At 33.1% G+C, this 27,815-nt stretch overlaps 2 protein-coding genes and 1 pseudogene across 9 annotated transcripts; 2 read left to right on the forward strand and 1 right to left on the reverse strand.

Annotated features, from left to right (window-relative positions):
* LOC147405252 (protein GAMETOPHYTE DEFECTIVE 1-like) lies at positions 1-9,818 on the reverse strand. 3 transcript variants are annotated; one of them, XR_015178110.1, is made up of 7 exons: positions 9,198-9,818; positions 9,023-9,100; positions 8,830-8,910; positions 7,448-7,602; positions 6,503-7,017; positions 4,515-6,375; positions 1-4,448 (listed from the first exon to the last, which is right to left on the reverse strand). XR_015178110.1 is itself a non-coding variant. In XM_086441491.1 (6 exons), the coding sequence occupies exons 1-6, from the start codon at positions 9,651-9,653 to the stop codon at positions 6,251-6,253; spliced, it is 1,410 nt and encodes a 469-aa protein (XP_086297617.1). In that variant the 5' UTR covers positions 9,654-9,818; the 3' UTR covers positions 1-6,250. The 3 variants fall into 3 exon arrangements, 1 of the variants encoding a protein (XP_086297617.1); XR_015178112.1 differs by having other exon boundaries at positions 1-2,059; positions 2,161-6,375; XM_086441491.1 differs by having other exon boundaries at positions 1-6,375.
* A 6,507-nt stretch (positions 9,819-16,325) lies between these two features.
* Positions 16,326-20,298, forward strand: LOC147405253 (GDSL esterase/lipase). 5 transcript variants are annotated; one of them, XM_086441492.1, is made up of 4 exons: positions 16,326-16,480; positions 16,582-16,712; positions 18,300-18,770; positions 19,258-20,298. In XM_086441492.1, exons 2-4 carry the CDS (start codon positions 16,617-16,619, stop codon positions 19,960-19,962), a joined length of 1,272 nt encoding a protein of 423 aa, XP_086297618.1. In that variant the 5' UTR covers positions 16,326-16,480; positions 16,582-16,616; the 3' UTR covers positions 19,963-20,298. The 5 variants fall into 5 exon arrangements, with proteins under 5 accessions (XP_086297618.1, XP_086297619.1, XP_086297620.1 ...); XM_086441493.1 differs by having other exon boundaries at positions 16,334-16,480; positions 16,636-16,727; positions 18,244-18,770; positions 19,258-20,296; XM_086441494.1 differs by having other exon boundaries at positions 16,334-16,480; positions 16,636-16,727; positions 18,248-18,770; positions 19,258-20,296.
* A 1,760-nt stretch (positions 20,299-22,058) lies between these two features.
* On the forward strand, positions 22,059-22,839 carry LOC147405254 (SKP1-like protein 1A; annotated as a pseudogene). The gene is made up of 2 exons (XR_015178114.1): positions 22,059-22,439; positions 22,539-22,839. The product of XR_015178114.1 is annotated as an SKP1-like protein 1A (transcript).
* The last annotated feature ends 4,976 nt before the right edge of the window (positions 22,840-27,815 follow it).

Raw genomic sequence — 27,815 nt, forward strand, 5'->3', positions numbered from 1 at the left:
AGCATAACGAGCTCACAGCAGAGACAAAGTCAACATTAAATAACTTAATGTGATTGAATTAAATTTACGCCACTATGTATGGAAGATACATAATATATCAGTTAAAGTTTTTTCAAAAGAAAATGGTGAGGAAGTAGTATTTTCATTCAAAGGGAAAATTACTTAAAGCATATACTCATCCACAAGAGAACTAATAGTATATGATTTACTATAACAAATCAAAAGACTAACAACATTTCCAAACACAAAAGGATTTGACAAGGGGCGAAGCCTCAACATACCACACCTGAAAAGGGTATTAATTTAGCATCTCAAGTTGAAAATCTGCCCATTCCACATCCAGTAGTAAAGTACCTTTGATACCCATCACTCCCTAGAAAAAAACTGTCATAGACGTCTTGGTCAAGAGGGACAAGGGAGTTGAACCGCTAGGAAACAGCAGATCAATGGTCAAAGGACAAGCTATGGAGGATTATGAGTACTATGGAATCAGGAATCCCATCATGGATAGAGATCAATATCATGAATTTGGGTTTTTGTTAGAATTTTCTATTTTGTAGTTCTGAATAGGGATAATAGAATACATGGATGTTCGAATACTTGCTTTATCCGTTTTGAATTAGTAAACCAGCACTTGTCCAAAGGTTTTAAGTCAAACAAAGAAGATAAAGAACCCCATGAAAGCCACAAAATTTTTAAAATCAAATCAAATTAGAAGATTATATATGTTAGCTTGAAAGCAGATACTGTTCGTAGGAAATGGGGCTTGAAAATTGGCTAAGCATCCATTCTTTTCTTCCTCTTTTGCATCAGAGGTGTGGAGATTTTTTAGTCTCAATCTGGTAGATTGTGGAAGGCCGACGGATGGAAGAAACATGAGAGAATTGCATCAACCAGTGAAATCTCTGTTTGATGCAATTCTGAACATGATTCCATACATTATTTTTTGGTGTATGTGGATTACTAAAAACAAAGTCATTTTTGAGGAGTTTCTTTCCAGTCAAGATGGAGTGTTACGGAACTGTTTAAGGTGGTTAAAGGAGATCTATCTCATTCAAGTTACTCCCGACTGAAGATGAAAGGGCCAAAATCCAAACTTTGGATTTTCCCCACAAAGCTGTCCCACCTAAACGCCTTCTAAGGCTTTTATGGTAGAAGCCCTCTTTGGGTTACTTGAAACTAAATGTGGATGGGGCCGTGTTGGGGAATCCAGGTTACTCTGGAGGAGGAGCTGAGCTTAGGGGTGAGAATGGTCATTGATTTCAGCAGCATATTTTTTCTTTGGCATTGATTCAAACAATCTGGCTGAATGTCAGTCTTTGCTAGCAGCTTAAGGACAAGAATGGTAATTTATTGAAATGGACTCGTTGTTTCTACATAAAATCAGAAGATTGCTTCTAATGTGTGAGTGGGGTATTAGCCATGTTTGGAGGGAGCAAAATACGGTAGCTGATTCCCTTGCAGCCATGGCAATCCATGCTAAAGCTTCTGTGTTCTTTGATTGTGAGCATAGCCTCCCATTGATTGTAAAGAGTTGTATGAATGGTGACAGACTCGAACTCAACCAAGTCAGATTTGTAAACTAATAGGGGTCTCCCCTTGTACATTTTTTTTTTATATCAATATACTCTTTTTCTTAATTAGCCAAAAAATGAAAAACAGGGAGATTTTTCAAATAAGAACACAGGAACAACTAATGATCTTTCAAATCAGATCAGTGCAATCAGAATGCTCTAAAATTCTAAATTCTTCCCCAATTGGTTGACCAAGAAAGCCTCAAGTAACTATAACAATAACGTCACTACCATGTTTTCCAAGCTTCCAATAGAAACCCTAAAACATTAACAAAGCCACAACTTCCACCGACAGAAACAAGAAAATCGAGATTATTAGGTCTAAAAATCTACATATTAACTAAGAGAATGAAACAATAATGCCTATAATGAATCAAATTTTGAGGGTTAAGGGATTTCTATTTTCAATATGTGGTAACTAATGTTGTGTGGACCTGACATATAAGCACATACGGTCCCCAAGGAAGTGACAACAGTCTGCCAAGCTGAAAAGAGGGATGAACATCAAGTTTTTGTGAATGTTAAATTTCTGTGGCATAAATAGAAGTTCAATATTCAAGGAAGAAATAGAATCACATTCAAATACCATTCAAAGTTGTGTGTCAGAGCAGGGTCGGACAGGACAAGAAGAAACTAGCAAAACCATTTCATGGAATCAGTAAGTCAACGTAGATTGTTTTATTTTAGAGATTCAAAGGGCAGGCTGGGTCTTTTTAAGGGCATTGTAATAATTCATGGAAGATATTTCAACAGTTTCACTAGCAAAAAGAAAGTGCACGATGCATAATTAGTTTAGAATATTGATTCATATACCATATCGAATACAAACTATGTAGTGTTGGTGTCAATCAGCAGTAAATCGTCTCTAGTTTTCTATTAACAAATTCAAGAAAGATAGCATTGGATCAATGTAATAATGAAGGTTTTACATGCAAACAATTAAACTTTAGTATTCTCATCATAGAAGTAACGACATCTCTCTCTCTAATATGTTTACTTTAAAAAAAAATTAATGATTGAAACTGGGATGCTGCAACATTATTGAGATTTATATATATTATAAAAAAATAAAATAAAACTAATGATTCAGTAAAGTATGAAGGTATACCACTCCTAATCCAGTAATATAAAATATTTCTATACAATAAAAACATTGAATGGATTCATCTAAATAGGATAACAACCTGAAACATCAAATTCCAACATTCTAGGGGTTCTCGTGATTTCTTTCAGTATTGCAAGATATAAACTGACATCAACCGTAGCCTATGAGTTCTACCGTTTCCAACAATGTTGCTTCTTTCACAATATTTTGAAGTATATAGCCAAGTCCACAAATCCTACTGAACCAATTCCGACATTCCATACGCATGTCAGACATTAAAAATGCAACAGTTAGGTTCGCCAGGTAAATCTCTCTAATTAATTTGGGAGTGTAGAATGTAGATTTCTCTAACCTAGACATACAGCTGAGATCACTGCAAAATAATATCGTGGCAAAAATTCCTAAGAATATCTTCCCATCTCAACCATACACAAACGCTATAACGTCATTAATACTAATTTTCAGGAAAAAAAAAAAGAGAAAGAAAGATAAGGAGACTGACTGACCTACTGTAGCAGAGTTAAAGGTAATGCTCCCATCAACAACATTTCTACTTCCAGTAATAATGGTGGTACTCCTATCATCTCCCAAAAACATTATGTCCGTATTGATGAAACATAGGCAGCTCATATAGGAGCACAATATCCCCAACACATTTTAAACTTGCATATTCAAGGTGCTACATGGCTAAGAATATGGTTAATTAGTCATCCATAATTTCCACCAAGCATCCTCAGTTATATCAATAGACACTTAATAACAGTGGTTCAAGATGACTTTAATACCCCGTACTATCACTATCACCCAATAATCCCATTCATTCCCAGAAGAAAGCACTTAATGAGAATCTTCCCAATCACATCAATCCAGAACACTACCTATAGTTGTCAAAATATGAAAGATGGTATGGTTGGGAAATTACATAATTATAAATTATGAACTAGAGGCATGTTGAGACATATATTTTAGGGTAGATGTCAGTAGGTGTTGTTTTATGGATCTTTTGTGAGAGATTCAAAATAAGTTCAAGGTCCCAGAAAGGATGAATGATATTCATTACATAGATGAGGAAGGATGCCTATGCACTGAGATGGCAACAAAGTTTTGATGAAGATAGTAGGCCAGTTGAAGAATCTTGATAGCTTTGGAGACATCTTTGTTAGTTGAGAGTTTTGTAGGCCCATTGAGATGTTCTACCCCAACTTTTATTCTCCTTCATGACCAAGATATATGACTAGAATATCGTCTTCTAGCGGTGCTGATCCCAATGAGATTGCCTACTTATGGGCTCTAAGAGCAATACTACTAGCAACTGGAAGAGCGACCTTAGCAGACCAGGCAAGCTCAAGATCTAGCATATGCAGCCTCTCCTACTAGAGAAAGAACTCGAGAAGAAGAATCTACAAGTCCTTAGAGAAGTCATCAATCAAGTTGGATTCTTAAGATGATGGAAACCCAAATATATAAAGACCATCTCAGGGTAGATTTTCTCATATTAAGACCACTTTAGGATCTTTGCTGTTGGGAACCATTTGGAGTACCAAGTTGTTTAAAATGAAAGCTTCAAGGTCACAACTTTTTTGCTTATGTGCATTGACATTTAAGTGCAGATGTCACACTCCTTCAAAGGCGGCATATAACAATGCAAGTAGACCATACTTGTGAAAAAAAAAGACGCATTGAGTTAGCACAAATAAGCTTGTAGGTGACCAACACATACCTTTTGAAGACATAAGAAGATTGACGCTTTCAAAAATATCCAGAAAAACCTGTAATGCATTAGCATAAATAACTGGAATAATGGCCTCAGCATACTAAATCATAAGTAAAATCACCTCATTTTTCTTATATGCAAGGCCTTCTCGTCTCCAGCCAATGCCACCTGTAACTTGTAGAGTTGCACAGCAATCAGAGAGCCAAGGTATCTGATTATTATTTTTAACCTGCTTAGGAGCTTATCTCAAGTGTTTTTTTTATTAGTATCTCGCAGATGTTCAACATTGATGGAGGGATGGTGATGTAGGTCTCAAAGATCCTGACTCACACGTTAGTTCCTGCTGTACGTGTAGAGTGAGCTTAAACAGGTTGTTAGCTAGATATGGTTTAAAAAAATAAGGGATTACTCTGTATTTTCATTTTCTCATTAATTTTGGAAGGGTTGTGGTATTCTCCTGATATTTTGACTGTTGGCAATGCTTGATAAAGTTCTGAGGAACTCTCAATTGATGCTATTTAGGATAAATAATAGGTTTTGTGCAATCACTTTATATACAGAATGGAAAGCTAAACTTGAAAAATATTGATTGTAAGAGGTACGAGGGAACTACAAAGAAAAGAAATCAAAAAAAGGGAAGAAGAAGAAGACGACAAGGAATGAAGAATTTAATTGTTTGAAAACAAACATGTTTCAATCCCTTTATAAGAATGGAATGTTTGGTAAAAATGTTAGTTACACCCATTACAATATATGTAATGAGATTTGAAACACTACGAAATAAATAAAAGAATCTGCGAAGGTCCCAAGTGTGCCTAAAATACAATGTACACAATGAGTACTTTCTAACATCGAATTATATGAAACAATAAAACATAATAAAATCCAAAAGGGTATTTACATACTTACACATCATTGATTTCTACAGTTTAAGTGGGTGTGACAAGCAAAAAAGTAGGTGTAAATAGTTTGCGCTGATGTATAATCCTCTATGTTTTCTAACTTATGCGTGTCTCTTGAACTTGTTATTCTCTTATAGATTAGATAAAATGACTAAAATATCTAACCAAAAACATTGTTTTTATATTCATGCTCTTCTATCTCTATCTAAAATATTTTAATCTATTTCAACCTCATCTTCAATCCTTGATTTTCAATGTAGTCTTTAATCCCTTGTAAAAAATAAAAATAAAATCCTTGATTTTATACTCAAAAGTTGATCCCAAAATACTTATCTATTAGAATTCAGTTTTTGCCCTACACATGTATTTGCTTTCTATTGGATTTTGGAAAGAAATCAGGTTTTTTTTCTCCGTCTCTCTCTCTTCTCTTAATCGTCAAAGATGCAAAATGCATTTTCTGTTACCATGCTTGAGATTTCTCTCCAATGAACAGTATTGAGGGGAAAATGAAAAAAAAAACATTGAAAGCGTCCAAAACAAGCAGCCACTGAAAAAATATGCACACCTCATAAATCAGGAGATTTCTTACTGAGGGTATTACACTAAATCAAAGTTCAACTCATCTTAAATGTGCATTATTTGCAATTCAGAATAGATAAATCTCCTTTAATATGCAGAATAAACAGAGAACTTTGGAAAGATAAACCAATTTATGATACCAAGTGAACAACTTATAAATCCTACTATTTAAATCATCACCCTTCATACATCTAAATCATCTTCTCCAATGTGGGTACTGTTTGATAGTAATGTTGTGCCTTACTAAAAAATAATAATAATAATAATAATGAATTAAGTCAAGAAAGGGAATAAAAGAATTGTATTAGAAAAAAAAGGCATTCTCAACTATTTTGATTACTTGTGCCGATCAAAATTGATAATGCAAGCGTCTTACTTACACCCTGTTTATCTTTCTATTTGACTTTCGAGATTTTTTCTTAGTAAGTACAGCCTTCAACAAAGGCTTGAAAGGAAATGGGAAAACTCGAAGAGATGTCATTTGCTTATATCTAGCCTTCCCTGCAAAAACATAACCAAGAGGATTAATGATCAAACAAGACCAATTTTATAAATGTGATGGCTAGAAGGATTAATAAGTATCATCAGTACATAGGATCGAACTCTACATGTCAATTTGGTAGCATACCTAATTTACATTCGTCCAGTCTTGGACTGTTGGTTTCAATTAAACCTTCTTGCTTTTTTTTCTTGTCCGCTTCAATTAAAGCTTCGTTGGGTGGCACATTATTTGAAACCAATGCTACATCTTGCATCTCATCATAAGATACCTCCAACAGATTGTCATCCACAAGTAAAACTGCATCATTGTTGTGTTGTCCGTACTGTTCAATTCTGGTCACTGATAAAAAAGATGATGTATCAACTGTTGGTCGCAACCAATCCTTCAATTGCATACTATTTGACTCTTCCACAATTGATGCAAAATCAATCACTTTAGAAGTTTTTGATAATTTATTGGATGCCGAGAAAAACTTCGCAATATCATCCAACACCAAATCTACTTCACCACTAGAAATTTTATCCCACCCGGTATGCCAATCACCAAACCAAGGCTCATTCGAGTCCATTTTATCAGCAGATGAAATTCTGTCTACTCTGATGGACTCCTTGTAGAATTGTTTTTTCCTAGCCATTAGAGACCTTCAACACATCAAAATGGACTGGTAAGAATCACATATTACTTGAATACACCTTCGACCTCAATATCTTAAAATAACAGTAGCTAGTATTATAGAGAGTTGCTATTGACACCTCAACTTTTACTTCTTACACCCCAAGTAAAGATTAAAACACACATTTTAAACATTAGAAAGGTTTGGCTCAAATTATAATATCAACATTATAACACTCAAATTTAGACAATTTCAGTAGTTGTTTACAATTATGGTTAGGCTCATAAAATCCTAAACCCAAATATAGAAATTGAGAAGAAAAAAATGAGAGCTTCTATTGGCACCCCAATTTTTACTTATTCTCAATCATTCACTTATTATTTTATTTTTAATCGGGGTGAAATAAGAAAAGGTTGGGGTGCCAATAGTAGCTCTCAGAAATGTAAAGGTTGACTGACCTGCAGTTCTTAGAAATAGCAGCTTTAGCGCATTCCATAGAGAGTCCAAGCAAAGATGACAAATTGGCAACGTCATATGGCCCTCTTACTTCATTTACAGAAGCGGCAGCACTTGAGAAAATGAGATTTTTCCCTCGTGTCCAATCCACTAGCAACTACAAATTCAAATAATACACTTAGATTACAAACTTGAAGCGTGGTTGAAATGGCTATAAATACTTAATATGCACAAATACTACTACTTCCACTGTTTCAGCAACATAAAAAATGAATAACTAAATTTTAACTCAATTTCACTAGGCTTGAGAAAACCTCTGATTATAGTAACCTAAAAAAAATAATAGAAGCATCCACATTCAGTTATGATCTTCAGCCACAATTCTTTAAAAATTAAGAAAAATCCAAATTTTGTTTTGTTCAATTATCAAACAAGTGGGCTCTTGGGGCACTTTAATTCCTAAAAGTATTTAATTTTCATAGAGCATGCCACTACTTTATTTTGCTCTAGATTCTAGTCAGATCTTGATCAACTACTCATATTTTAGCAACATAATGACAATATTCTGGCATAGATGATGGAAATAGCTTCACCCACTTCACTTTTAAGGCTCAAAGAACATATTTTAAAAGAAACAAGTTAAACAAGGCAATTAGGGATGATCTTGATGAAAATTATTGTTTTAGATGTCTAACTGATGATAACTAAGACATCAAAATATAAAATAAAATCGCCACATCCAAATAGATGATTATAGCAGAAAATAAGAATTCGACAATGAAGAATTATTGAATCAAATTTGTTATGTAAGAAGATGAAAAACATGGTTATTGCTTTTCCTGATGATAACTAAGACATCAAAATATAAAATAAAATCGCCACATCCAAATAGATGATTATAGCAGAAAATAAGAATTCGACAATGAAGAATTATTGAATCAAATTTGTTATGTAAGAAGATGAAAAACATAGTTATTGCTTTTCCAAATTGTTAAAGAAACATGAAATCAGATGAGAAAGAGACCAATGGTTCAAAATAGTTCATCATGGGTGACTAAAGATGAAATAACGAGCTTCAATTAGAAAACAAAGTCAAAGCGATCTTGCTTGGCACCTAAAACTGAGATTCAAAAGGTTCAAAAGCACCACATCAATGCTAAAGTGGATGAATTTGGCTTTCAAGAAAATTCATTAGCACAAAGGAGACACGAAGAAGTTCATTGTTTGTAAACTATGATTGATGGTTTTCAATTCAACATGGAGAGCACCACCATCTGAATAAATCATTGAGGCCGTCAATTCTTTAAAGATTTCCCCAATTTTCTCTATATTTTGAGATCAAGTTATCAATTTTTTCTATTTTACAGCAAATAAATTTTCTCACCTTGGCATTTGTAACCATTTGCCTCCTTGCTTGAACATCAGAAATAAGATGAGAGTACGTGATCTCAAAATATACTCCGCGCTGCACATCAACACCAGAGTAAGAACACCACTTCAAATAATTGATCCTAATTTACACATTTGTAAGACATTATCCAATAAACTATCATAATCAGGTGAATTCAAGAAGAAACCTCAATCGCAGCTTTGACCATCGGAAGCTTCAATCGAAAAGGTAGCTTTTCGGAGAAATCTATTGCAATTATGTCTACCTACACCAATAAAAGAATACAACACTCCAAAATCATTATTAAAAAAAAAAAAACTTCAATTATTCAAGGTAAATCGATAACAATATCTACCACAAACCTCAGAAATTTTGCAGGCTTGATCGAATGAGGTCTGATTTAATGGCCGAACAGCGATCAAATCGTAAGTCTTCAAAATTGGATTTCCTGGATTCAATGCGGCGGCATGAACCAAATTATCAACGAAAACTGTCAAACGGGTGTACTGGCGGAAAGGAGAGTTCAGAGGAACGTTTAAGAGATCTCTGTGAAACTTAACGGACGAGGACAGAGTTGGAGCTACTTTAAGCAGAGAAGAGACGGAGAAGAAAGCGATTTTGCATCTGTGAGAATCAGACATTACGCCTTTGATCGAACGGTTGTAAGCGATTCCACTGTAACCTAGTTCCATAGCCTTCACTACAATCTTCAATCTCGCATCCTTTCGAGTTTTGCTGTCGGGCAAAGGTTTCTCTGATCCTTCAACAACTACTACTCCTTCGTTGTTGTAAGGGACGTTGAGATCGAAGAAAACCATTTTAATGGTTTTAGTTTCAACTGTATCTGAAACTTCTGTGTATATGCGCAAGCTTGAAGACTATCGTTGAAATTAATATCTTATTCACTTAAAATATATTTAGGTTCAACTGTATCTGAAACTTCTGTTCAACTGTATCTGAAACTTCTTTGTATAGCGCGCAAGCTTGAAGACTATCGTTGAAATTAATATCTTATTCACTTAAAATATATTTCGCTCAAATTAGAGAAATATTTTTATAATTAAATATATTATAAATATTTCTATAAGATTAAATACCGGGCTGGGCCGGATTGATTACTATAAATTCCTAACCCAACCTGAATTTAACGGGCTGAAATCTATTAAGCCCAGCCCTACTTTTGTGGGCTTGATATGAATGTCATAGCCCTTGTTTTGTCGGACAGGCCTAACTAACCGATTGACGGTTCAATTGACACCCCTATACAAAATCACCGATCAACCTAATTTTGTTATTTTCTATAAATCTTATGTGGCCCAGTTTTGATGAAAAAAAAAAAATGTTACCTAAACAACCATAGAGCTTGAGATATGACTTTGTTGAGCCAGATAAAAAATTACCTAAAGCCAAATCCGAATCGACTCTTGATGTGATTGAGTACATTGGTCTAAGAATTGGACCTAATAATTGAACCATCCAAAATAAGGGAATTTGAAAGAGATATGTATGGAAATGAATGCAAGTAACCGAGTCCTTTTGCATGAATGAGATCAAGAATTAAGAAGGCATGATGAATATGTTTTATCAAGGGAAAGAAGAATATGAATGAACCACTTTCAACTCAAAGTTTATACTAAGAAAATAACTTATAAAATTTATCTTCGTTAGTTATTTATTAATTTCTCTTTCCTTTAATTGGTTGTGATACATTTTTGTTGATAAAACTTAGTTTATGTTTTGTGATACTTAATTTATATCGATAGATATTGATTTATGATTGTGTGACTTTATTTTTAGTAATTGGATTTTTAATTTTGGTGGTGGAAATTGAACTTATTTTTCCAATAAATATTAGAATTTTAATTAAACTGGTTAGATATGGTTGGGTTTGGGTTTAAGGTTTTTAACACGATTATTAAATAGGTCAAATTTGGGTTTGGAAAATTTTCATAATACCCTAACCTCAAAATGACACGAACACAACATGACACGACACGAGCGGACCCATTGCCATCCCTAGTCTAAAGCCACATTATGTCTCCTTTTCTTGGAAAAATAGCAACTCAAGAGTTGGAAGGAGTAATATGGTGAGACCCAAGGGTGCACCCATCCTAATCATAGTTGAGGATGGGAGACCATACACTTTTGAGGTACCAGGATAGAAATCTTATGGTTCCTTAGCTAAAGATGATAAAAATCATGTTTTGAACCATAACCTTGGCGAGAAGTTGAGTGGGAAGGGATGAGAACGAAATCATTGGGTTGATAAAACAAAAGAAAGTTAAAATTTTTCATGACTAGACTCCAATGTCCAGAGAAAGGAGGCGGACCACATAGGGGGAACAAACCGAAAAGCTCAGCTTTGCGGAGCAACTTCAAGATTGAGATGAAGGTTTCGATTGGTGTTTCTTCCGGGCATATAGAAAATGGTGAATTACCATTTTGTGAGTTGAAAATGAGTTATTTACGATTCCAGCTCACTGTTCATCTTAATTACAAAAATGTGAATGATCACGTTTTTGTTAAAAAAAAGTTCAGAATGATAACAAATTCGACGGTTTTTAAGTGACATTTTCACAGGTTTAAAGCGACTATTTCCAAGTAGTCACTTTAAACAATGGGGAATAGTCACTTTAAAAACCTCTGAATTCGTAATTGTTCATGTTTTTGGCATAAATTTGTTAAAAGTTGATCACTTTTTTGTAAATACGCCTATTGAAAATGATTATGAGATGTTGGAGTAGAAAAAAGAAATGAGTTGAGTCCAATAAATAGGAAAAATGATAAATAAACAAAGCAATATAAGGTAGGGAATTACCATCATGTCGATCTTACTCTAGATAATAGGGCCAGCACTCTTGTTCTGGTTATCCTAATTCCCAACCCCCAACAATGTTTAAGAAGGTTTTTATACGAATTAAACTTATCAAGTTACGAAGGCCAACAATAAATATAATTTGATTCGCGAGGGGACAAAATAATGGCAAACCCTTTTGGAGCATTATGTATTTTAAGGGTATAACTATCATTTACCTCATTTTTGTTATTATTATTATTTTTTTTTGTAATGCTATCCCATTTCTATTAAGTTCAACTTGGGCAGCAAAAGAATTATTTATTACTGTACTGAGTTTTTAACCACCAAAAATAACTTGATTAAGCTAAATTTAAATATAAATGTGGGGCATATGAAAATTTATGGTCATCTTCCATTGGGTTCCATAAAAACTAGGCAGAATCACTGGATTAATTAATAGGGAAGCCTAGTTAACCTTCAACTGGCTCCCATTAAAAAAAAATTCTCATCTTTCACTTTTTCGTGAATCCCAGAATTCCTATTGTATGTCATCCTAAGAAGCTTTAGAAAGCGTTTGCATTTGTGGGTGGACTAAAAGCATACAATGTTATAGAAAGATGGATCGAAGAAGGTGGAGAGAGAAAAAGAAAGAGAGGTAGGTCGTGGAATTTGGGAGGGAGAGAGGGTTTGAGTTTGGATAAGAGGATTTGGGGGTGAGAGATTTGGAATGAGAAATACTTTCATTAGTAACACTTCTAAAGTCTGAAGTCTGGAATATCTTAAGTCTAAAAATAGAAATTAAACTTCAAAAGTTTCATCCAACGTCCCCCATCACTAGTTTAAAACTTTTGAATTTCGGTTTTAAAATATGAAATATGAAAAGAAACAAACAGAAATAAAGTTTTTGAAGTCTGAATTTTAAAGGTGAACCATCTCCATTCATATATACTTCAGAATTGTTACCAAAGACATGTAAGGATAGTTGATCTCAAATGGATTACCGACTTGTCAATCTAACACCACAACCTTCCAGATTTCATGGAAAAACTCATAGCCAAAAAATGGCACAACCATAAAGGAAAAAAACTGATTAAGAAACTTTTCATAAATGAGCAAGCGTTTAATTAACCCTATGAGCGAGGATGGGGAGAAATGAATTACTAGTTCAATTTACTGGAATCTAGTTAATGATACATTGTAATCTTTGTTAAAGATTCTTAGATAATGTTTACTTTAGTATTTAGTAATTTTGTTGGGGTTTTTGAGAAAAACCCGAGACTATTTTTTTTTTAAATTGTGAAATTCTGAACATAATTATTTATTTTTCTTTCAAAAGTCATTTTTATCTTCAATTCTCAATGATATTATATTTCTCAATGATATTATATGGTATAAGGTTTTTTTTGGAGAAAGTCAAATCCTAAATTTTTATGAAAATTTAGAAATTCTTGATATAATTTATTATCTTTCTTTTTCAAACCAAAATGAATAATTCAGAACATAACGAATCCAAGAAAAAGAAAGCAATCCACTTCCAATGGGTTTAAAATTAAATAAAGAGACATGCTTTATTCTTATTGGATTTAAATATTTATAATTATTTATTTGATTTCAATTTTTTTTATAAATCAAAATTTTTATCAGGAAAGAATTGTTATGGTATTAAACTTAATTAATTTGTTTTTTCTGTATAGAATAACAAAAAGAGGTTCATTGCATTTATTCTAAATATTTTTACTAAAAAATAACAATAAAAATCTTATTAATTAACATGATTGGAAAACGTGGAATTCAGAAAGTGTTGCTAAATTAGAGCATCCTGATTACAATATAGAAGAAAATCATAATAAAAAATAAAAAAAATACACCAATATGAATGTTGATAACTCATGTAGAAGGAAATAAGAGATGGGAGACCAGTTTACATTGACCAACCAAGACAATAAGTTTTTAGTTTCCTCCAACATTTCATTAGATGTAGCTGGTATTATTTAAATTGCATTAAATTGCATCTACCCATGGTGTGATAGTAATAAAAAGGGGTATTTTATAGCAAACCTTTCATGCATGGGAGCTGAAACTCTACTCATGCAAAATGAGATCTGCAAAAATCATGTTCAAGCATGAAATTATTTTCACACCATATTTGATTCTAGTTTTATTCTCACATCATAATGATATGAATTGAATAAAAAATAGATATTTTCGTTGGAAAGAGAAAAAACAAAATAATGCTTGATAGGATTGAGATCAGCAGACTCATAAAAATAAAATAAAATAAAATAACCCTAAAAAAGAAATATGATAAGCATGTTCTATTTGCACCCACCATTTATGCTCAGTGCACCCACTCACCTCTATCGATTCCACCCAAAAATGTGTATAAAATATATATGTATATGAGTGGCATTTATTTGACAAAATCCTAGACAACATTTTAGACAAAGTATTTTGTTTTATATGGGCTAAAATTTTTAGAATGGGCATATTTTTTTGTGAGGATGATCTCTATGGTGAGAAAATCATCCTCACAACCATAAAGATCATCTTCACAAAAAATCAGCCAATTCTGAAATTTCTAACCCTAGATTATAAGATGAAGAATCATGAATCGTCAATTTTTACCGTTAGTTTGTAACTACTTTTCATGGTGTTAGAAGTTTCAGAATTTGCTGATTTTTTATGAGGATGATCTATTGACTATAGAGATTATCCTCACCAAAAATCAATTCATTATGAAATTTTTAGTCATATAAGACAAAACTTGTCTAGAATGTTGTCTAGGATTTTGTCAAAAGAACACTACCTTATATATAAATAATAATTTTCTAACGATCCCACTGACTAAGCCCCCATTACAAAATTGTAGATCATTTGCATCGAGATACATATAATCATAAATCATTTTCTTGTGTATCTCGAGGCAAATGATCTACGATTCTGTGATGGGGACATAGTGGGGTGTCAGATTATATATATATATAAGACAAAATAATAATATTTTATTTGTAAGATCCACGAATGCCAATTCAACCATGCCACTCTAACCCTACTTTAATTACATCTTTACTATTATAATAAGAGAAGACAAAGTAGAAATTGGATACACATCACAATTTAGCTTCCAAAAATGACCCACCTTAACATTTAAACTTTACATAATCATGATCATTTTGGTAAAAACCTAGAAAATTGTAATAGCATGTCTTTGGATCACGTTTGTTAATTTTCAAGATTACAAAAATATCCATTTAATCTTCAAAACAAAATCACCATTTACCATTATAATGAGAGTGGTGAAGTAGAATTTGTCGGTACCATTTTTTTGATACAGTGATATTCCTTGTAGACAGTGGGCCTTGGTACCATATCTAGGCTTGTGCTTTATCCGACAAACTAGTCCACTAGGCATTGGTCTGACCCACACATCCCTTTGCTAGGTAAGTCAAGAGGTTTTGGAAGATCGAACACATGACTAGGGGCTTGCCCCTACTAGTGTCTTACCATCTCACCACACACTTGATGGGTAAATCTATTTAAAATAGAGAGTTGTTATTGCCATACCAACTTTACGAACGCCAAGATTGTGTGCAATTCTTTGGTGACTTACATATGAATTGAGGTGGTGTTAGCAAAAGTTGGTGTGACAATATAATCTCTCTTTAAAATAAATAATAAAAATGAAATAATACTTTTTAAAATTTTATTTTTAAATATTCTCTTTAATAATAACAAAATATACCATGGCAGCATGTGCAAGGATACGTTCCTTACCTAGTGTTAGTGAAATTTGAATAATTAGTTTTATTTTCAAAGGGTATTTCAATAATGACTATTTGAAATTGCATACGATTGATTTTTTTTATAGAAAATATTGGTTTGGTTTAGTTTGAACCATTAATTTATAAAGCACTATCTATAGTTTAAAAATCAAATGTTCAATTGTACTAATTGTCTATTCTAATGAATCATTATTCAAAATTAAAAAATTATTATCACTAAAAATCATTTTTATTCTGATTTTTTCAAGAAAATTAAGAAGTTGAGAACCTTTATAGATTTGAAGAAAATAGAACGATTTGAACAAAATCTTTAATCCTTTTGTGTTTTTCCATTGATTTACGAAAAAGTTTAGTTTATTTATTTATTTAATAAATACAAATCACTCCAACCAAATTGAATCCGGGTTTGACTATTTGAGAAAATTTTCTGGTTGACTATCATTTCGATATTTCTTTAAAACATTGTTTGAAACCTCATTGTTGAATAATTTTTTAATTGGTTCTCAACACTATGAGTCGTGATAATCTAAATACCTCACATGACATACTCGATTTACTACTTGACGTGACAAGTTCGAGAATCATAGATTTGCACTCCTCAAGAAACACGTTTCTCTTGAGATAAATTTTTTTATGGGGAGGTGCAACTGTGTATCTCAAGAAGCATAAATCTATGATTTTTGAACTTATCAAGTCAGGATAGTCGATTGAGTTTGTCATATAGGATAGTCATATTATCACGATTATTTATTATATTATTTTCATTGTTTATATTTAGAATTCGGATTACTATATTAACTTATTTTGATCTAATTTACACATTTTTAATTTATGACTAATAAATTTTTAGTAACAAGACTAGAGTACATGTCCCATGAATATTCAAATTGGCTATCCATAAAGCACATGGGGTAAAGATAAAGAAGATGCGCAAGCGTATTAGGGAACAAAGAAAACCAAAGAAACAAATTATCTCTATCTATCCGGGAACCGGGTTCATCCTAGACTAGAGTGGCTAACCACGAACCAGGAAATCGAATTCGAATCGAGCGAACCAACGAATCAGGTAACATAGTTCTCAAATGAAACCCCTTTCGTTTTTTCTTTAGAAAGCGAAAGCGAAACCTGCTCTTGAGCTAATTTTATCGTCGTTTTTACTTGTTTTAGGGTTTCAGTTTGCTGTCTTTCTCTATTTGTCTCTGATGGAGCCAGTGGTTTCAGTGGCGAATACACTAAAGGGGTTCGCCAAATCCAGTGAAGAGTTCGTCAAAGACTTGCTTCATAGACGGGAAAATTCTGTTCGTCATAATCCGGTAATATTTTTTTTTTTTTAAATTTCCGTCTTTTGAGTTTTTGTCACCAAAATTTGAATAGTAGTTTTGAATCTTTAATCGGACTACTGAAAATGAATACAAGTATAGTCTATTTTTTGTAGCTTTTTAGATTCTTCTAAATGATCTATCTGGGGATTTTATTTGTTTTTCCATTAATTATGATACTCATATATTAGAACTAAGGAGAGATTCATGTTGTTGTATTCATCTCTATAGAACTCATTCGATATTTTTAGTGTATAGGGTGGTCCCAATCATGGTTTTAAAACTCGTTTTGACGCCTCATCTCGGACGAGTTTTCCGATATGTTTGAGATGTTTTGTTCAACAATGTGAAAAATGAGCGTGGGTTTTAAATCCCGTCCAATACATTGACTTGTCCGGCTGTCTTGTTGCTGGTGTTACCGTACATCTTGGTCTCGGATAGTATAAGTGGTCTAGAGTTTGGACATTTGGAAATCATGATGAGCTACATGGGGTCGATAATGCATAGGTCCTAGGTAGCAATTCTCCATGATGGACTTGGAATGTTTCCTTTCATTGCCAGCCTTGTTGTTTTCACCAAATTATTTCTTGATAAAGTGGTATCTCACAAGGATTTGATCTGAAAAATTGAGAGGGTTATGTAAAACTAATCAATCGATCATGGAAAGCTAATAAGCATGACACATTGTAGTATCTAGTATGACTCTATAACATAAATCAGTCAATCCATAACACATTTGCCAAGAGGAATGGTTTCTGTAGCGAAGTGGTATTTGTATAAACATGTTAGTCAATGTAGCCCAATTCTATGAACTAGTACCCGGAGTAGCACACTTTATGCATATATGAAGTGCAGACATGATTGAAGTTTTTTTTTTAAATGAGATCAACAAGTGAATATAATGCTTATTTTGCCTACAAACTGAGAAAATATTGACAACAAAGTAAACGTGCCCTTCACAGACCAACATTCTGTTTTGCTAGACAAATTGAAGATGCTAATCACAAGTTGGAAATTTTACCTGGTTGTTGTCTTTGAAAATTTCTTTCTAAACGAAACTGTAATACATTGCTACCACCATGTTCCACTTGGTCCAATGGGTATGACAGCGGCCCACATATATGCCCTGTTTCTTATGCCATTAATTTATTGAAAAAAAGAAAGAAAGAACAATAGTCTCCTACAGCAGAAATGTAGGACTACCCTAGGTAATTTACTACTGAAGCTTGGTATTTTCAAAAGTTTGCAAAAAAAATAAAAATAAATAATTGGTGCTGAGCCAACATTGTGATTTAGTTGTTATGTCAGAGAATTGATACATTCTAGTTTGGAAACAAAATTAGTAGTTGAAATGTGGAAATCTCATTGAATGCATGATACTGACATGAAGATTTCACATATTGCAAGCTAAAATCCTATCTGTGACCAACTTTATTACCATAGGTACTTAGTTTTTTTAGCTCTGGGTTTGAATATTTTTTTTATCTTGACATGTTTGCTGGTCCCATAGGTAGCAACAAGCTGTATGATGGAGCTTTACAACTCTTCCCGTTATATTATTTTCAGATTGAGATCTTGAAACGGTTACAACGAGAAGCATTTTCAGATCTTATGAAACTGAGGGACAGACAGGACAAAGTTGAGCGAATGCTTTCTTTGTATAATAAATTTGCCAAGGGAAGTCCTTTCAATGAAGCCAGTACCCATGTAAGGGGAGAGGTAGATGTGCTGGGAGCTTTATTGTTTGTGGATAATATTGATCAACAGAGCTGTGACACACTTAGTAAAGCAGGAATCAGAACGGGAATTGATTCAAGGTTCACTTTTGAAACAACTATCAGGCATAAAGATGTTCTCGTAGCAGAGTTTGTGGCAAGTCAGAAGGGCAGAGCCCATTCTGATGATGTTTCAGGGAGCCCACTTTCACTTACAAAAGTGATGTATATGGCCAATTTTAGTGATTGGTTTTCCGCTGTTGTTATTCCATGGGGAGCTCGATGCAAAGACGTAGCAACTGCTTCAAATAATTTGCAGCAGGTAACGGCCTCCTTATCATTTGCTTTGATTGTTTGGGGAACGATGGGCACTGGAGTTGTGTGATACATTGGGGTCCTACTGTACACATGGTGCATGAACTTCATTAGATGATCTTCTCTATATGATTGGATGAGGATCGTCTGTGTTGGTTATCTTTTAGATTAGATCACCTTTGTGGGCCCAAATTAATTGGATGGACTGAAGTGCCATCTTAGCTAAGTGGTAAGACGTGTGGAATGTTGTTCCCATGTCCTAGGTACAAACACCCTTGAACCCAACTTCATTTTCTATACCTATAAAAAAAAATATTGGACGGACTGAATTAATGAACATGGGCACCACTTTGATGGTAGAAACTCGGTAGTATTACACATCCATGTTAAATACCATCTTTACCTGTTGATATATCTTTCATGCAAAGCATCATTCTCATTGTATGCTTCTCTAGCAAAACTATGATCATCTGGATTACTCTCTCCCTCTTCAGGAACGAAGCCTTACTGAATTTTGTTCCTTTGGCCCACCAATTTTGGGCCAATGTCATGGTGCTGCTGCCGCTGGGTTAGTAGTGACAAGATCAAACATTACTGCTTCTTTGTCCAAGTTTGTATCTGAGGTAGAAATGCAGCCTGATTCTATTGGAATAAGGCGTTGCTTGAGCACGTTTGGTCAAGTTATCTATCAACTATCAAAGGGAACGGAATTCACTCTATTGGGACTTCACAAAAAACTTAACGAACCATCTCAACGTATAAGACTACGTAAATTTGCGATTCCAGTTGGCAGTTTGAAACGTCACAAAATCCCCAATGGATATGCAGACACAACTCCTTCACCCATCACAGGGAATGCAGAAGACAATGTAGTGGAGGGGTCCATCGCTCTGATACTGAACTCAGAGCTTGATGAGAGTACCAGAGTTGGAGGTTGGATTGAGATGCAAAATTCAAGCCCCAGATGTTTGCAGTGGGCTGTTTCTTTCTCTGATACACCAGAAGATGAGGTAGGATGGGGTTTGAGGTTGGGTGGGATGATCCAAGGAGGTCCATTAACTTGGGATCATTTCCAGGTAGAAGCGTTCCTTAAGTTGAGTATGGGTAAGAGATTCAGCTTGCAACCTGGTCTGGTGTATGTGATTGATGGGACAACCCACATCCCAGCTCTAATGTTTCGTTCAAGTTGGTCTTTTTGACCATACAATGTCTCTCCCATTAGAAGATTACTCAAAGAATTATGAACCTTTCCAGAGCTTTATTTTCTTCATCTTTTTTCATTGATGAATATTATGGATACAAGTGGGAGTGGATGATTCATTCATTTCTCTATTTTGTTAGTGATGGGGACTTGGTGAGATATCTTTGGGAAGATTACATCATGGACTCTAATATAGGGTTTTCTTTCTAAATGCAATTTATTTTCGGAACAGTATCCTCTGCCCACACGCATAAGAAAGTTTTCAAGTATCTAAAATGCCCTTTCTCTCAATTCTTTTACCACGCCTAAGATTTTGACCCGTCATTTCAAAGATTTAAGAGAAACTCTTGTTCAAAATGTCTAATCTTTTAATTTTTATATTTATATAATAAAATACAATGGTTGTCTTCCCAATGTTTATCTTCTGTAAAGGTTTTAGTTTAATTTTACTTGGACATGTATTCAAGGACAATTTTTAATTTTATATTCTTTTCTCTTCTTCCCTTTCCAAGAATATTCTTCCAATTTCTCTTGTTTTTCTTCTAACAATACCCTTCAATTGTATTGTCTTTTCTTTTCTAGTTTTTTAACTTCAAAGAAGAATCCGTTTGAAATGTGCTAATTTTTTGTGAGGATGTTCTATGGTGAGGAAATCATCCTTTAAAAAGTTCAGCCCATTCTAAATCTTCTAATTTTATCAAAAGAGATTTACAAGTTGAAGATTCATGGACTATCAGATTTTACTGTTAATTTTCTAACCACTTTTGATGGGATTAGAAGTTTTAGAACAGGGTGATTTTTTGTGAGGATGTTTTTCGCGCTAAGAAAATCCTTCACATGAAAAATTAGTTAATTCTGGAACTTCAAAGTTCTAACAGCATCAAAAGAGGTTTACAAGTTGAAGAATAATGGACCATCAAAACCGATGGGTTGGCTCAATGGCAATTTTGCATTGATAAGCAGTAAAAGTCCATAAGTCGGGAGTTCAATACCTAGTATAAACATTAATTCCTTAGGGGCCACCCGTGAAGACACACCCTCACTTACATGGTGCGTGTGATGTGTAGGTGTTGCACGTGCCCCTAGACTAGTTCTTAGACAAGACCATGGTCTATGAAATGGGCAAGGCTCATATACGGGCCTGGTATGTTTTCTACAAGAATACCCGGCTTAGTGGTGTCAATGGGTGGGTTCTGGTTCTTATTGGTTTCGGGTCAGTTACAAAATAAATGAAACCGGAACTATCAAAAATCATGGGTACCCATTGGTTCTGATTCTCAATAATCGAATGAAAAAAAAAAAAAGTATTTCAAACATTATAAAAAAATGTTCTTTCAAAAAATTAACATATTATCAACAAAATTATTAACTTAGGTATAATCTGTTATACTAAAGATACAAATTAATGATTTTTTTCAAAAATAAAAATTTATCTTTGCTAAAAGTAATAATTTTTTAGAAGAGTAACTCATTTTAAGCTACAATTGATAATTTATATGAATAATTGAAGAACTTTATATAATATGCATTTATTTTGAAAAAAAAAAAAAAAAAAAACCTTAAAATCATTTATCATATGGAAAGAAATGACAAAATAAATCGATTATGGGTATCCGTGGGTACCCTTTGGATAGAACCCATCGGTTCTTGCCCCTATTAGTTTGGTTCTATTTTAGACTTGGCTCTAATCGGTTCCAATAAAAAGTGAATCGAAACCAGGGTTTTCGATTTTGATTTTGGTTCAGTTTCGGTTAAATGGGTACCCATTGATACCCCTAACCCAGTTATCAAAATAATAATAATAATGGACCATCAAATTTAAGTTTTAATTAGGATAACATAGGAATAGTGTCTACGTGACACGTTTGAGTTGGAGTTTAAGTCACCTAGGCTCCTAATTAATTAATTAAGCCGTTGAGGTAGCCCAATGTATTTATTGTCCAACGAAAATATGCCACGTAGACACGTTCCGATATGTGAGATTGGAAAGTTAGAATTCAACAAGGAAACATAATTAGAGAATTGATCTTTATAAAAGGGTCCTTAAGTAGTGAAGAAAGAAATTATATAATCTTATTAGATAGACTGGAGAAGAGAAGAGAAGAGAAGAGAAGAAATTATTAGGTTGAAGTTGAAGAGGTAATGTCGAAGAAGATGATCAGTTTGAGGAGCTGTGATGGAAAGGTGTTCGATGTGGAGGAAAACGTGGCTCTTCAATCTCAGACCATCAAACATATGATCGAAGATGATTGTACAAACGATGTGATTCCATTGCCCAACGTTAACGGTAAGATCTTGGCCATGATCATCGAATACTGCAACAAACACGTTCAAACCCCCTCCTCCAACTCCAACAACAAGACTCATGATGATCTTTCCCTACACCTAGATAATGATGATCATGATTTTAACCTCAAGTCCTGGGATGTTGACTTTGTCAACGTTGATCGATCAACCCTCTCTGACTTAATCTCGGTCAGTACTTTACTTTCTTTTCGATTTCTACTACTAATATAATATGTCTTAATTAAGTTATATTAATTAATTAATTTGTATGATGATGATGATGATCAGGCTGCAAACTATTTGAACATCAAGAGTTTGTTGGAGCTGACGTGTCAGAAGGTGGCTGATATGATCAAGGATATGATGCCAGAGGAGGTTCGCAAGATATTAACATCAAGAATGACTTCACACCAGAGGAAGAGGAGGAAGTTCGGAAAGAGAATGAATGGGCCTTCCGTTGATGAATTAATTTTACCACTTTTTCTTTGCTATTTTGGGTTTCAAATACCATTATTTTCAACTCCTTACCCTATCTACATATAAATATACTGATTTGTTAGTATATTTCATCTCTCTTAATTTTTGTGGGTTTTTTTATTATATATATATCTATATAGTTTCATTTTATTATGTTGATGTATAAGTAAGGAAACTAACACTGCGTTTGGATAGAGCTTCTTGACAACTTCTACACCTTCAGGAAGCTGACAAATATTTGGATAGGTTTTTGCTCTTGCGGAAAGAGGTTTTTTTCTCTTTGTTAAGAAGCTTCAAGAACCTACTCTTCCGCAGAGTGATTTTTTGCTCTTGCAGGGAGAGATTGAACTTTTGCTCTTGTGCGGAGAGGTGTATTCACACAGGGCCTAAGTTTCTTGATTGCAATTTAACTTAAGTTGACGACTATTTATCCAAGATAAAAGGATCACAACTTAGATAGTGTTGGTCAAATTTATTGAATATACCTACCGATGACCCTAGCATTATAGGAATAATAGTTCATCACGGTTCAAACTCAATTCAGTTTGATATATGTTTCAATTTCGATCCACATTACACCAATTACTCAAATTACTGAGTTAAATGCTTTTACCAAATTGGTCAACATTATACCTTTTAAGTAATTTTTCTTTAAAAAAAAATGTTAGACAATTTATATATATATAAGATGATGTTGAAGTAACATTGAAATGTACATCCATTCTTACATCGTTCGCTGATGTGAATGAATCTATGAAACTATAGATGATTTTCATTGAGATAGGAGTAAAAACCATTTATGGTTATGTGTGCACCTCCACATCAGCAATGTGAGAATCAATGTATATTTCAATGTTGTGGGTGCGGTAAATCAATTTTCCCGTTTTTCTTAATGTGTGTTTGGTAACACTTTTGAAGTCTGAATGGAGATGGTCCACCTTTAAAATTCAGACTTTAGAAGTTTTATTTCAGTTTGTTTTGGTTCAGATTTCAGACTTCAAAGTCGAAATTCAGAAGTTTTGAACTAGTGATGGAGGGATGCTAGATGAAACTTCTGAAATCTGATTTTTTTATTTCTAAAATACCCTCATCAAAATCCTAATTTCTATCACTTATCATTTCTTTATACGAATCCTAAAATCCTTATTTTTAACTTCTATACATCTTCTTCTTCTACAACTGTGTTATCAAAGTCTCTCTCCTTTCTCTCGTTTCGTGTTCGAAAATCCTATATTTTTAGACGAACCCTAAAACCCTAAATTTTTGAACTAGAAAATGAATGATTGTTTATTGTTTGAGTATTACCTTGTTGGAATATAATTTCTCAATTATGAATTCAATTTAAAAAAAAAATACTTTTGGGGTATTTGATTTGTTAGAAATTGAAATTAAATGTGTGGATGATTTCATTATGTATAACATGTTATGTTTTTCGGTTAACAATTTCTTAGAATTACAAAAAGGTAATATTGTCAAAATGGCCATCATGTTTTAAAATTCTATTTGTAACCAGAAGCTTTTAAAAATGATAAACAAATAATTTTTTTTCAGAATAAGAATTTAGATTTCAGATTCCAAATTTCATAAAACAGACTTCAGACTTTAGGAAGTGTTACCAAACATACCCTTAATTTGTTTTGTTTGTTTTGTTTTATTTATTTTTTTTTTGCACTCAAACACCGGTAATCTTCAATTTTCCAAGACAAACTATTTTTCGTAGAGTTTGTGTGTAATTAAAGACGCCGTTAAATAAATAAAGTGTTGAATTTGTGATTTTAAAAAGTGATGAATTCACCATTGTATATACCTCACAAAAAATGCATATACAATTTATAATTAGATGCCTAAATTTTCAAAATGATGAGTACTACATTATTTTTTGTTCGTCGTTGATCATAAAAAATTAGTGGAATATATAACAACATCTCTTATTATAAGGTGAAAGAGGTGATATAGAGAATAATTTGGGTACTTTGAGAACTTAAAAAGTTTTATTAATTAATTTGTAATCTCGCAAGAGAATTTAGAAAGAAAACCTTATATCATCCTATTGTAGGCAAAAAAAAAAAAAATTCTCTCACCCAAACTCGTATCTCGATGAAGAAATCTCTTTAGATTCCTAAAAAATGTCTAAAATTTGGGTAGGTTTCCTAAATCAATACCCTCTGACACAATGTGAAAAAGCCTATATTTGATAGCCCAAGGCCGCAAATTTCATAAAATCCGACCAACCAAGGCGTTGAATTTCATAAAATCCGACGGACTAAGGCGTCAAAATTTTCATTGTTATTTTTTTTTTCGACAGAGTGAAATTGTCATATTAATGGATGATAGGAAAATTTTGATGGCTCTAAGCCTGTCAAATTTTTAGTTTTCACCTAGTGCGACTGGGAATGGGTACCTACTTATCCAAAACTGAATCGGAACCAGACCTGAAAACTTCGGTTCCGATTCCCTTTTTATATGAACTGATTAGTCTAAAATGGAACTGAACTGATAGGAATTGGAACCGTTAGGTTCTATCCAATGGGTACTCGCGGGATACCTGAAACCAATTTATTTTGTCATTTCTTCCATATTGTAGATGATTTAAGGTATTTTTTTTTATTTCAAAATAAATGCATGTTGTATAAAATTCTTCAAATTTTCATATAAATTATCGATTGGAGCTTAAAATGAGTTACTCTTCTAAAAATTTATTACTTTTATTAAGATTAAATTTTCTTTTGAAAAAAAATTCATTTAATTTGTATCTTTAGTATAACAAATTATAACTAAGTTAATAATATGTTAATTTTTTTAAAGGATTTTTTTTTTCATTATAATGATTTGAAATATTTTTTTCTCATTCGATTCTTAAGAATCGGAACTAAATTGGAATCGACCCATTGACTCCCCTAATTGCAACAATTAAGTTTGAAAAAATCCAAAGGACGGAATTAGAGAGTGGGTCAAAAAGTCTTTTACTATGTAAGGAATTTCTTATTTATAGGTTTCAAAAGTCTTCATTTAATAAGTAAGCTCTTTCACTAAAATCGTGCTAATATTTGTTGTCTTATGTAACCAGAATTTTGCTCTTTCCCTTCTTATCTCTTTGATTACATGTTGAATTAGAATTATTTTGTTAGATTATTTTCTTTCTATCTTATCTGGAAATATAACTATAATTAGAATCTTAGGAAATCTCTCACTAGGATTTACATGAATTCTCTTTCTGTTCTATGGTTTTTTCCTTAAATTAAATAACAATGGTGGTCTTAGAATTCTTCAAAGAAACCTTTACTTGTACTTAATAAATAATAAATAAAGGGTATTTTTATTTTCAAATAAAAAAAATGAGTTGTTACGATAGACATCAATGTCGTCGAAGAAGGTGAGTTTGAGGAGAAGTGGCAGAATGGTGTTCTTTGATGTGGATATGGCTTTTCAATTTGGAACCATTAAACATATAATTGAGGACGAGGACGATGAGATCCCAATCCCATTGCCCAACATAACCGATAACATCTTGGCCAAGATCATCGAATACTGTTGCAACTTAGACTCATGATGATGATGACCTCAAGATTTGGGATGCTGGCTTTGTAAAAGTTAATCAAGCCACCCTCTTTAACCTAGTCTTGGTGAGTGAGTGAGACTCAATCTTAGTTGGTGTCAATAACAAATTTCACAGATCTACTTTGAGATTAATAAAATAAGATCGCAAATGATTTTATTGATTTTGATGAAATGAAAGTACAAATCTTAGTGTTTTCTTCTGATTAATAGTCAAATACAAAAGCAAATATGACTTGTAACTTTCTTCTCTCCGAACTTCGTGCTTGATCGGTTAAGAAAGTTTTTTTGGCTTAACGGTAGCTTTGTTTGTGCTTGATTTTCTGTAGATTTTCTTCTCTTCGGACTTTGCGCTTTATTGACTGAAAATGATTCTTGACTCCTAGAAAAATGTTTTAGGCTTGATTTTCTCTTTAATCAGAATTCGATTTTTTTTAAGAACTTTGCTTTATCTCTAGTGGAGGGTTTGAGAGCTTCTTCTTCTATAGAGGGAGAGGTTCTATTTTCTGAAAGAAAGTGATCCAGATTCCCTTTCAAATGAGGGAGGCTTTGGTATTTATAGATTTAAGATAATTTCACTTTCTAATTATGCCCTAACTTAAAGAGTTTTGATTGGTTTGTTTAAAGGGTAAATTCGTCTAAATCCAATTTTAAGGATTCTATAGATTATTGTTATGGGTATAAGGCCCAATATTTAATGTGGATTACTTGAATTTAGTTAGATCATGAGTTTTGTCTACGAAAATCCAAACCCGAACCATATGCAACCCATCCCAATTAATGGATCCTAATTCATATTTGTGGGCCCAATTTTGATTAAAGAGACTTTCGTTAATTAAAAAAGCGATGGGACCCGTTTAAATTTTGATGCCTACAACTGGAACTTGGAAGAATGGTGGTGCCCAAATCCTAGTACATTGTCAAGAGAGATATTGTATGTTGCTTCTTTATTGTACAAAATTGTTATCCACCCAACTTCTAAAATGTACTATAAATTTAATTGCAGGTCATTTTATTTTGGATGTAAAATGATTTTTCCTTCTTGAAAATTGAAAAAATATTGGAATTTCAACAATTTAGTAAAACTATCATCTCATGAATAAGGTGGTAGATATCTTATAGGATATTTATAGTTACACTTAAGTATAATAATGCCAACTATTCAAAATACCCATTATGTATCCACTAAGATATATGTCATCATCATAGGTTGGTAAAAAAAGTAATTGACAACTTTAATTAGTTAGTTAGTCTTGGAACAATTTATATCCGAAATCTATTCTCTTCATATATACTTATCAAATGTATGGTATGGTATGACCTTCATAGGCAAGTTTTTTTTAAAAAAAAACTACTTCTGTATCGATTATAAACTTTATAAACCAATCGTATAAGTGAGATGCCTAATCTTACTTACTCTTAAGCTGTAAATATTATAATAAAAAAATAAAAATAAAATACATTCCATTGGTTGTGAAACATGCGGCAAGAGGAATTGGTGTCATCACACTCAGGCTCATACGAGGATCCCCA

Source organism: Akebia trifoliata, chromosome 4, assembly GCF_017979445.1.
Source record: "Akebia trifoliata isolate Shusen 1 chromosome 4, ASM1797944v1, whole genome shotgun sequence".
NCBI classification, from domain to species: Eukaryota; Viridiplantae; Streptophyta; class Magnoliopsida; order Ranunculales; family Lardizabalaceae; genus Akebia; species Akebia trifoliata.

Excerpts from the sequence above, each read along its gene's own strand:
- LOC147405253 (XM_086441496.1), top strand. The coding sequence starts at position 16,617 with ATGGAGCCAGTGGTTTCAGTGGCGAATACACTAAAGGGGTTCGCCAAA. Across the intron at positions 16,728-18,299 it reads ATTCTGTTCGTCATAATCCG|ATTGAGATCTTGAAACGGTT; the intron begins GTAATATTTTTT and ends TATTATTTTCAG. Across the intron at positions 18,771-19,257 it reads CTTCAAATAATTTGCAGCAG|GAACGAAGCCTTACTGAATT; the intron begins GTAACGGCCTCC and ends CTCCCTCTTCAG.
- LOC147405252 (XM_086441491.1), bottom strand. The coding sequence starts at position 9,653 with ATGGTTTTCTTCGATCTCAACGTCCCTTACAACAACGAAGGAGTAGTA. Across the intron at positions 9,101-9,197 it reads AAGCCTGCAAAATTTCTGAG|GTAGACATAATTGCAATAGA; the intron begins GTTTGTGGTAGA and ends TTATTGGTGTAG. Across the intron at positions 6,376-6,502 it reads ACTGGACGAATGTAAATTAG|GGAAGGCTAGATATAAGCAA; the intron begins GTATGCTACCAA and ends ATGTTTTTGCAG.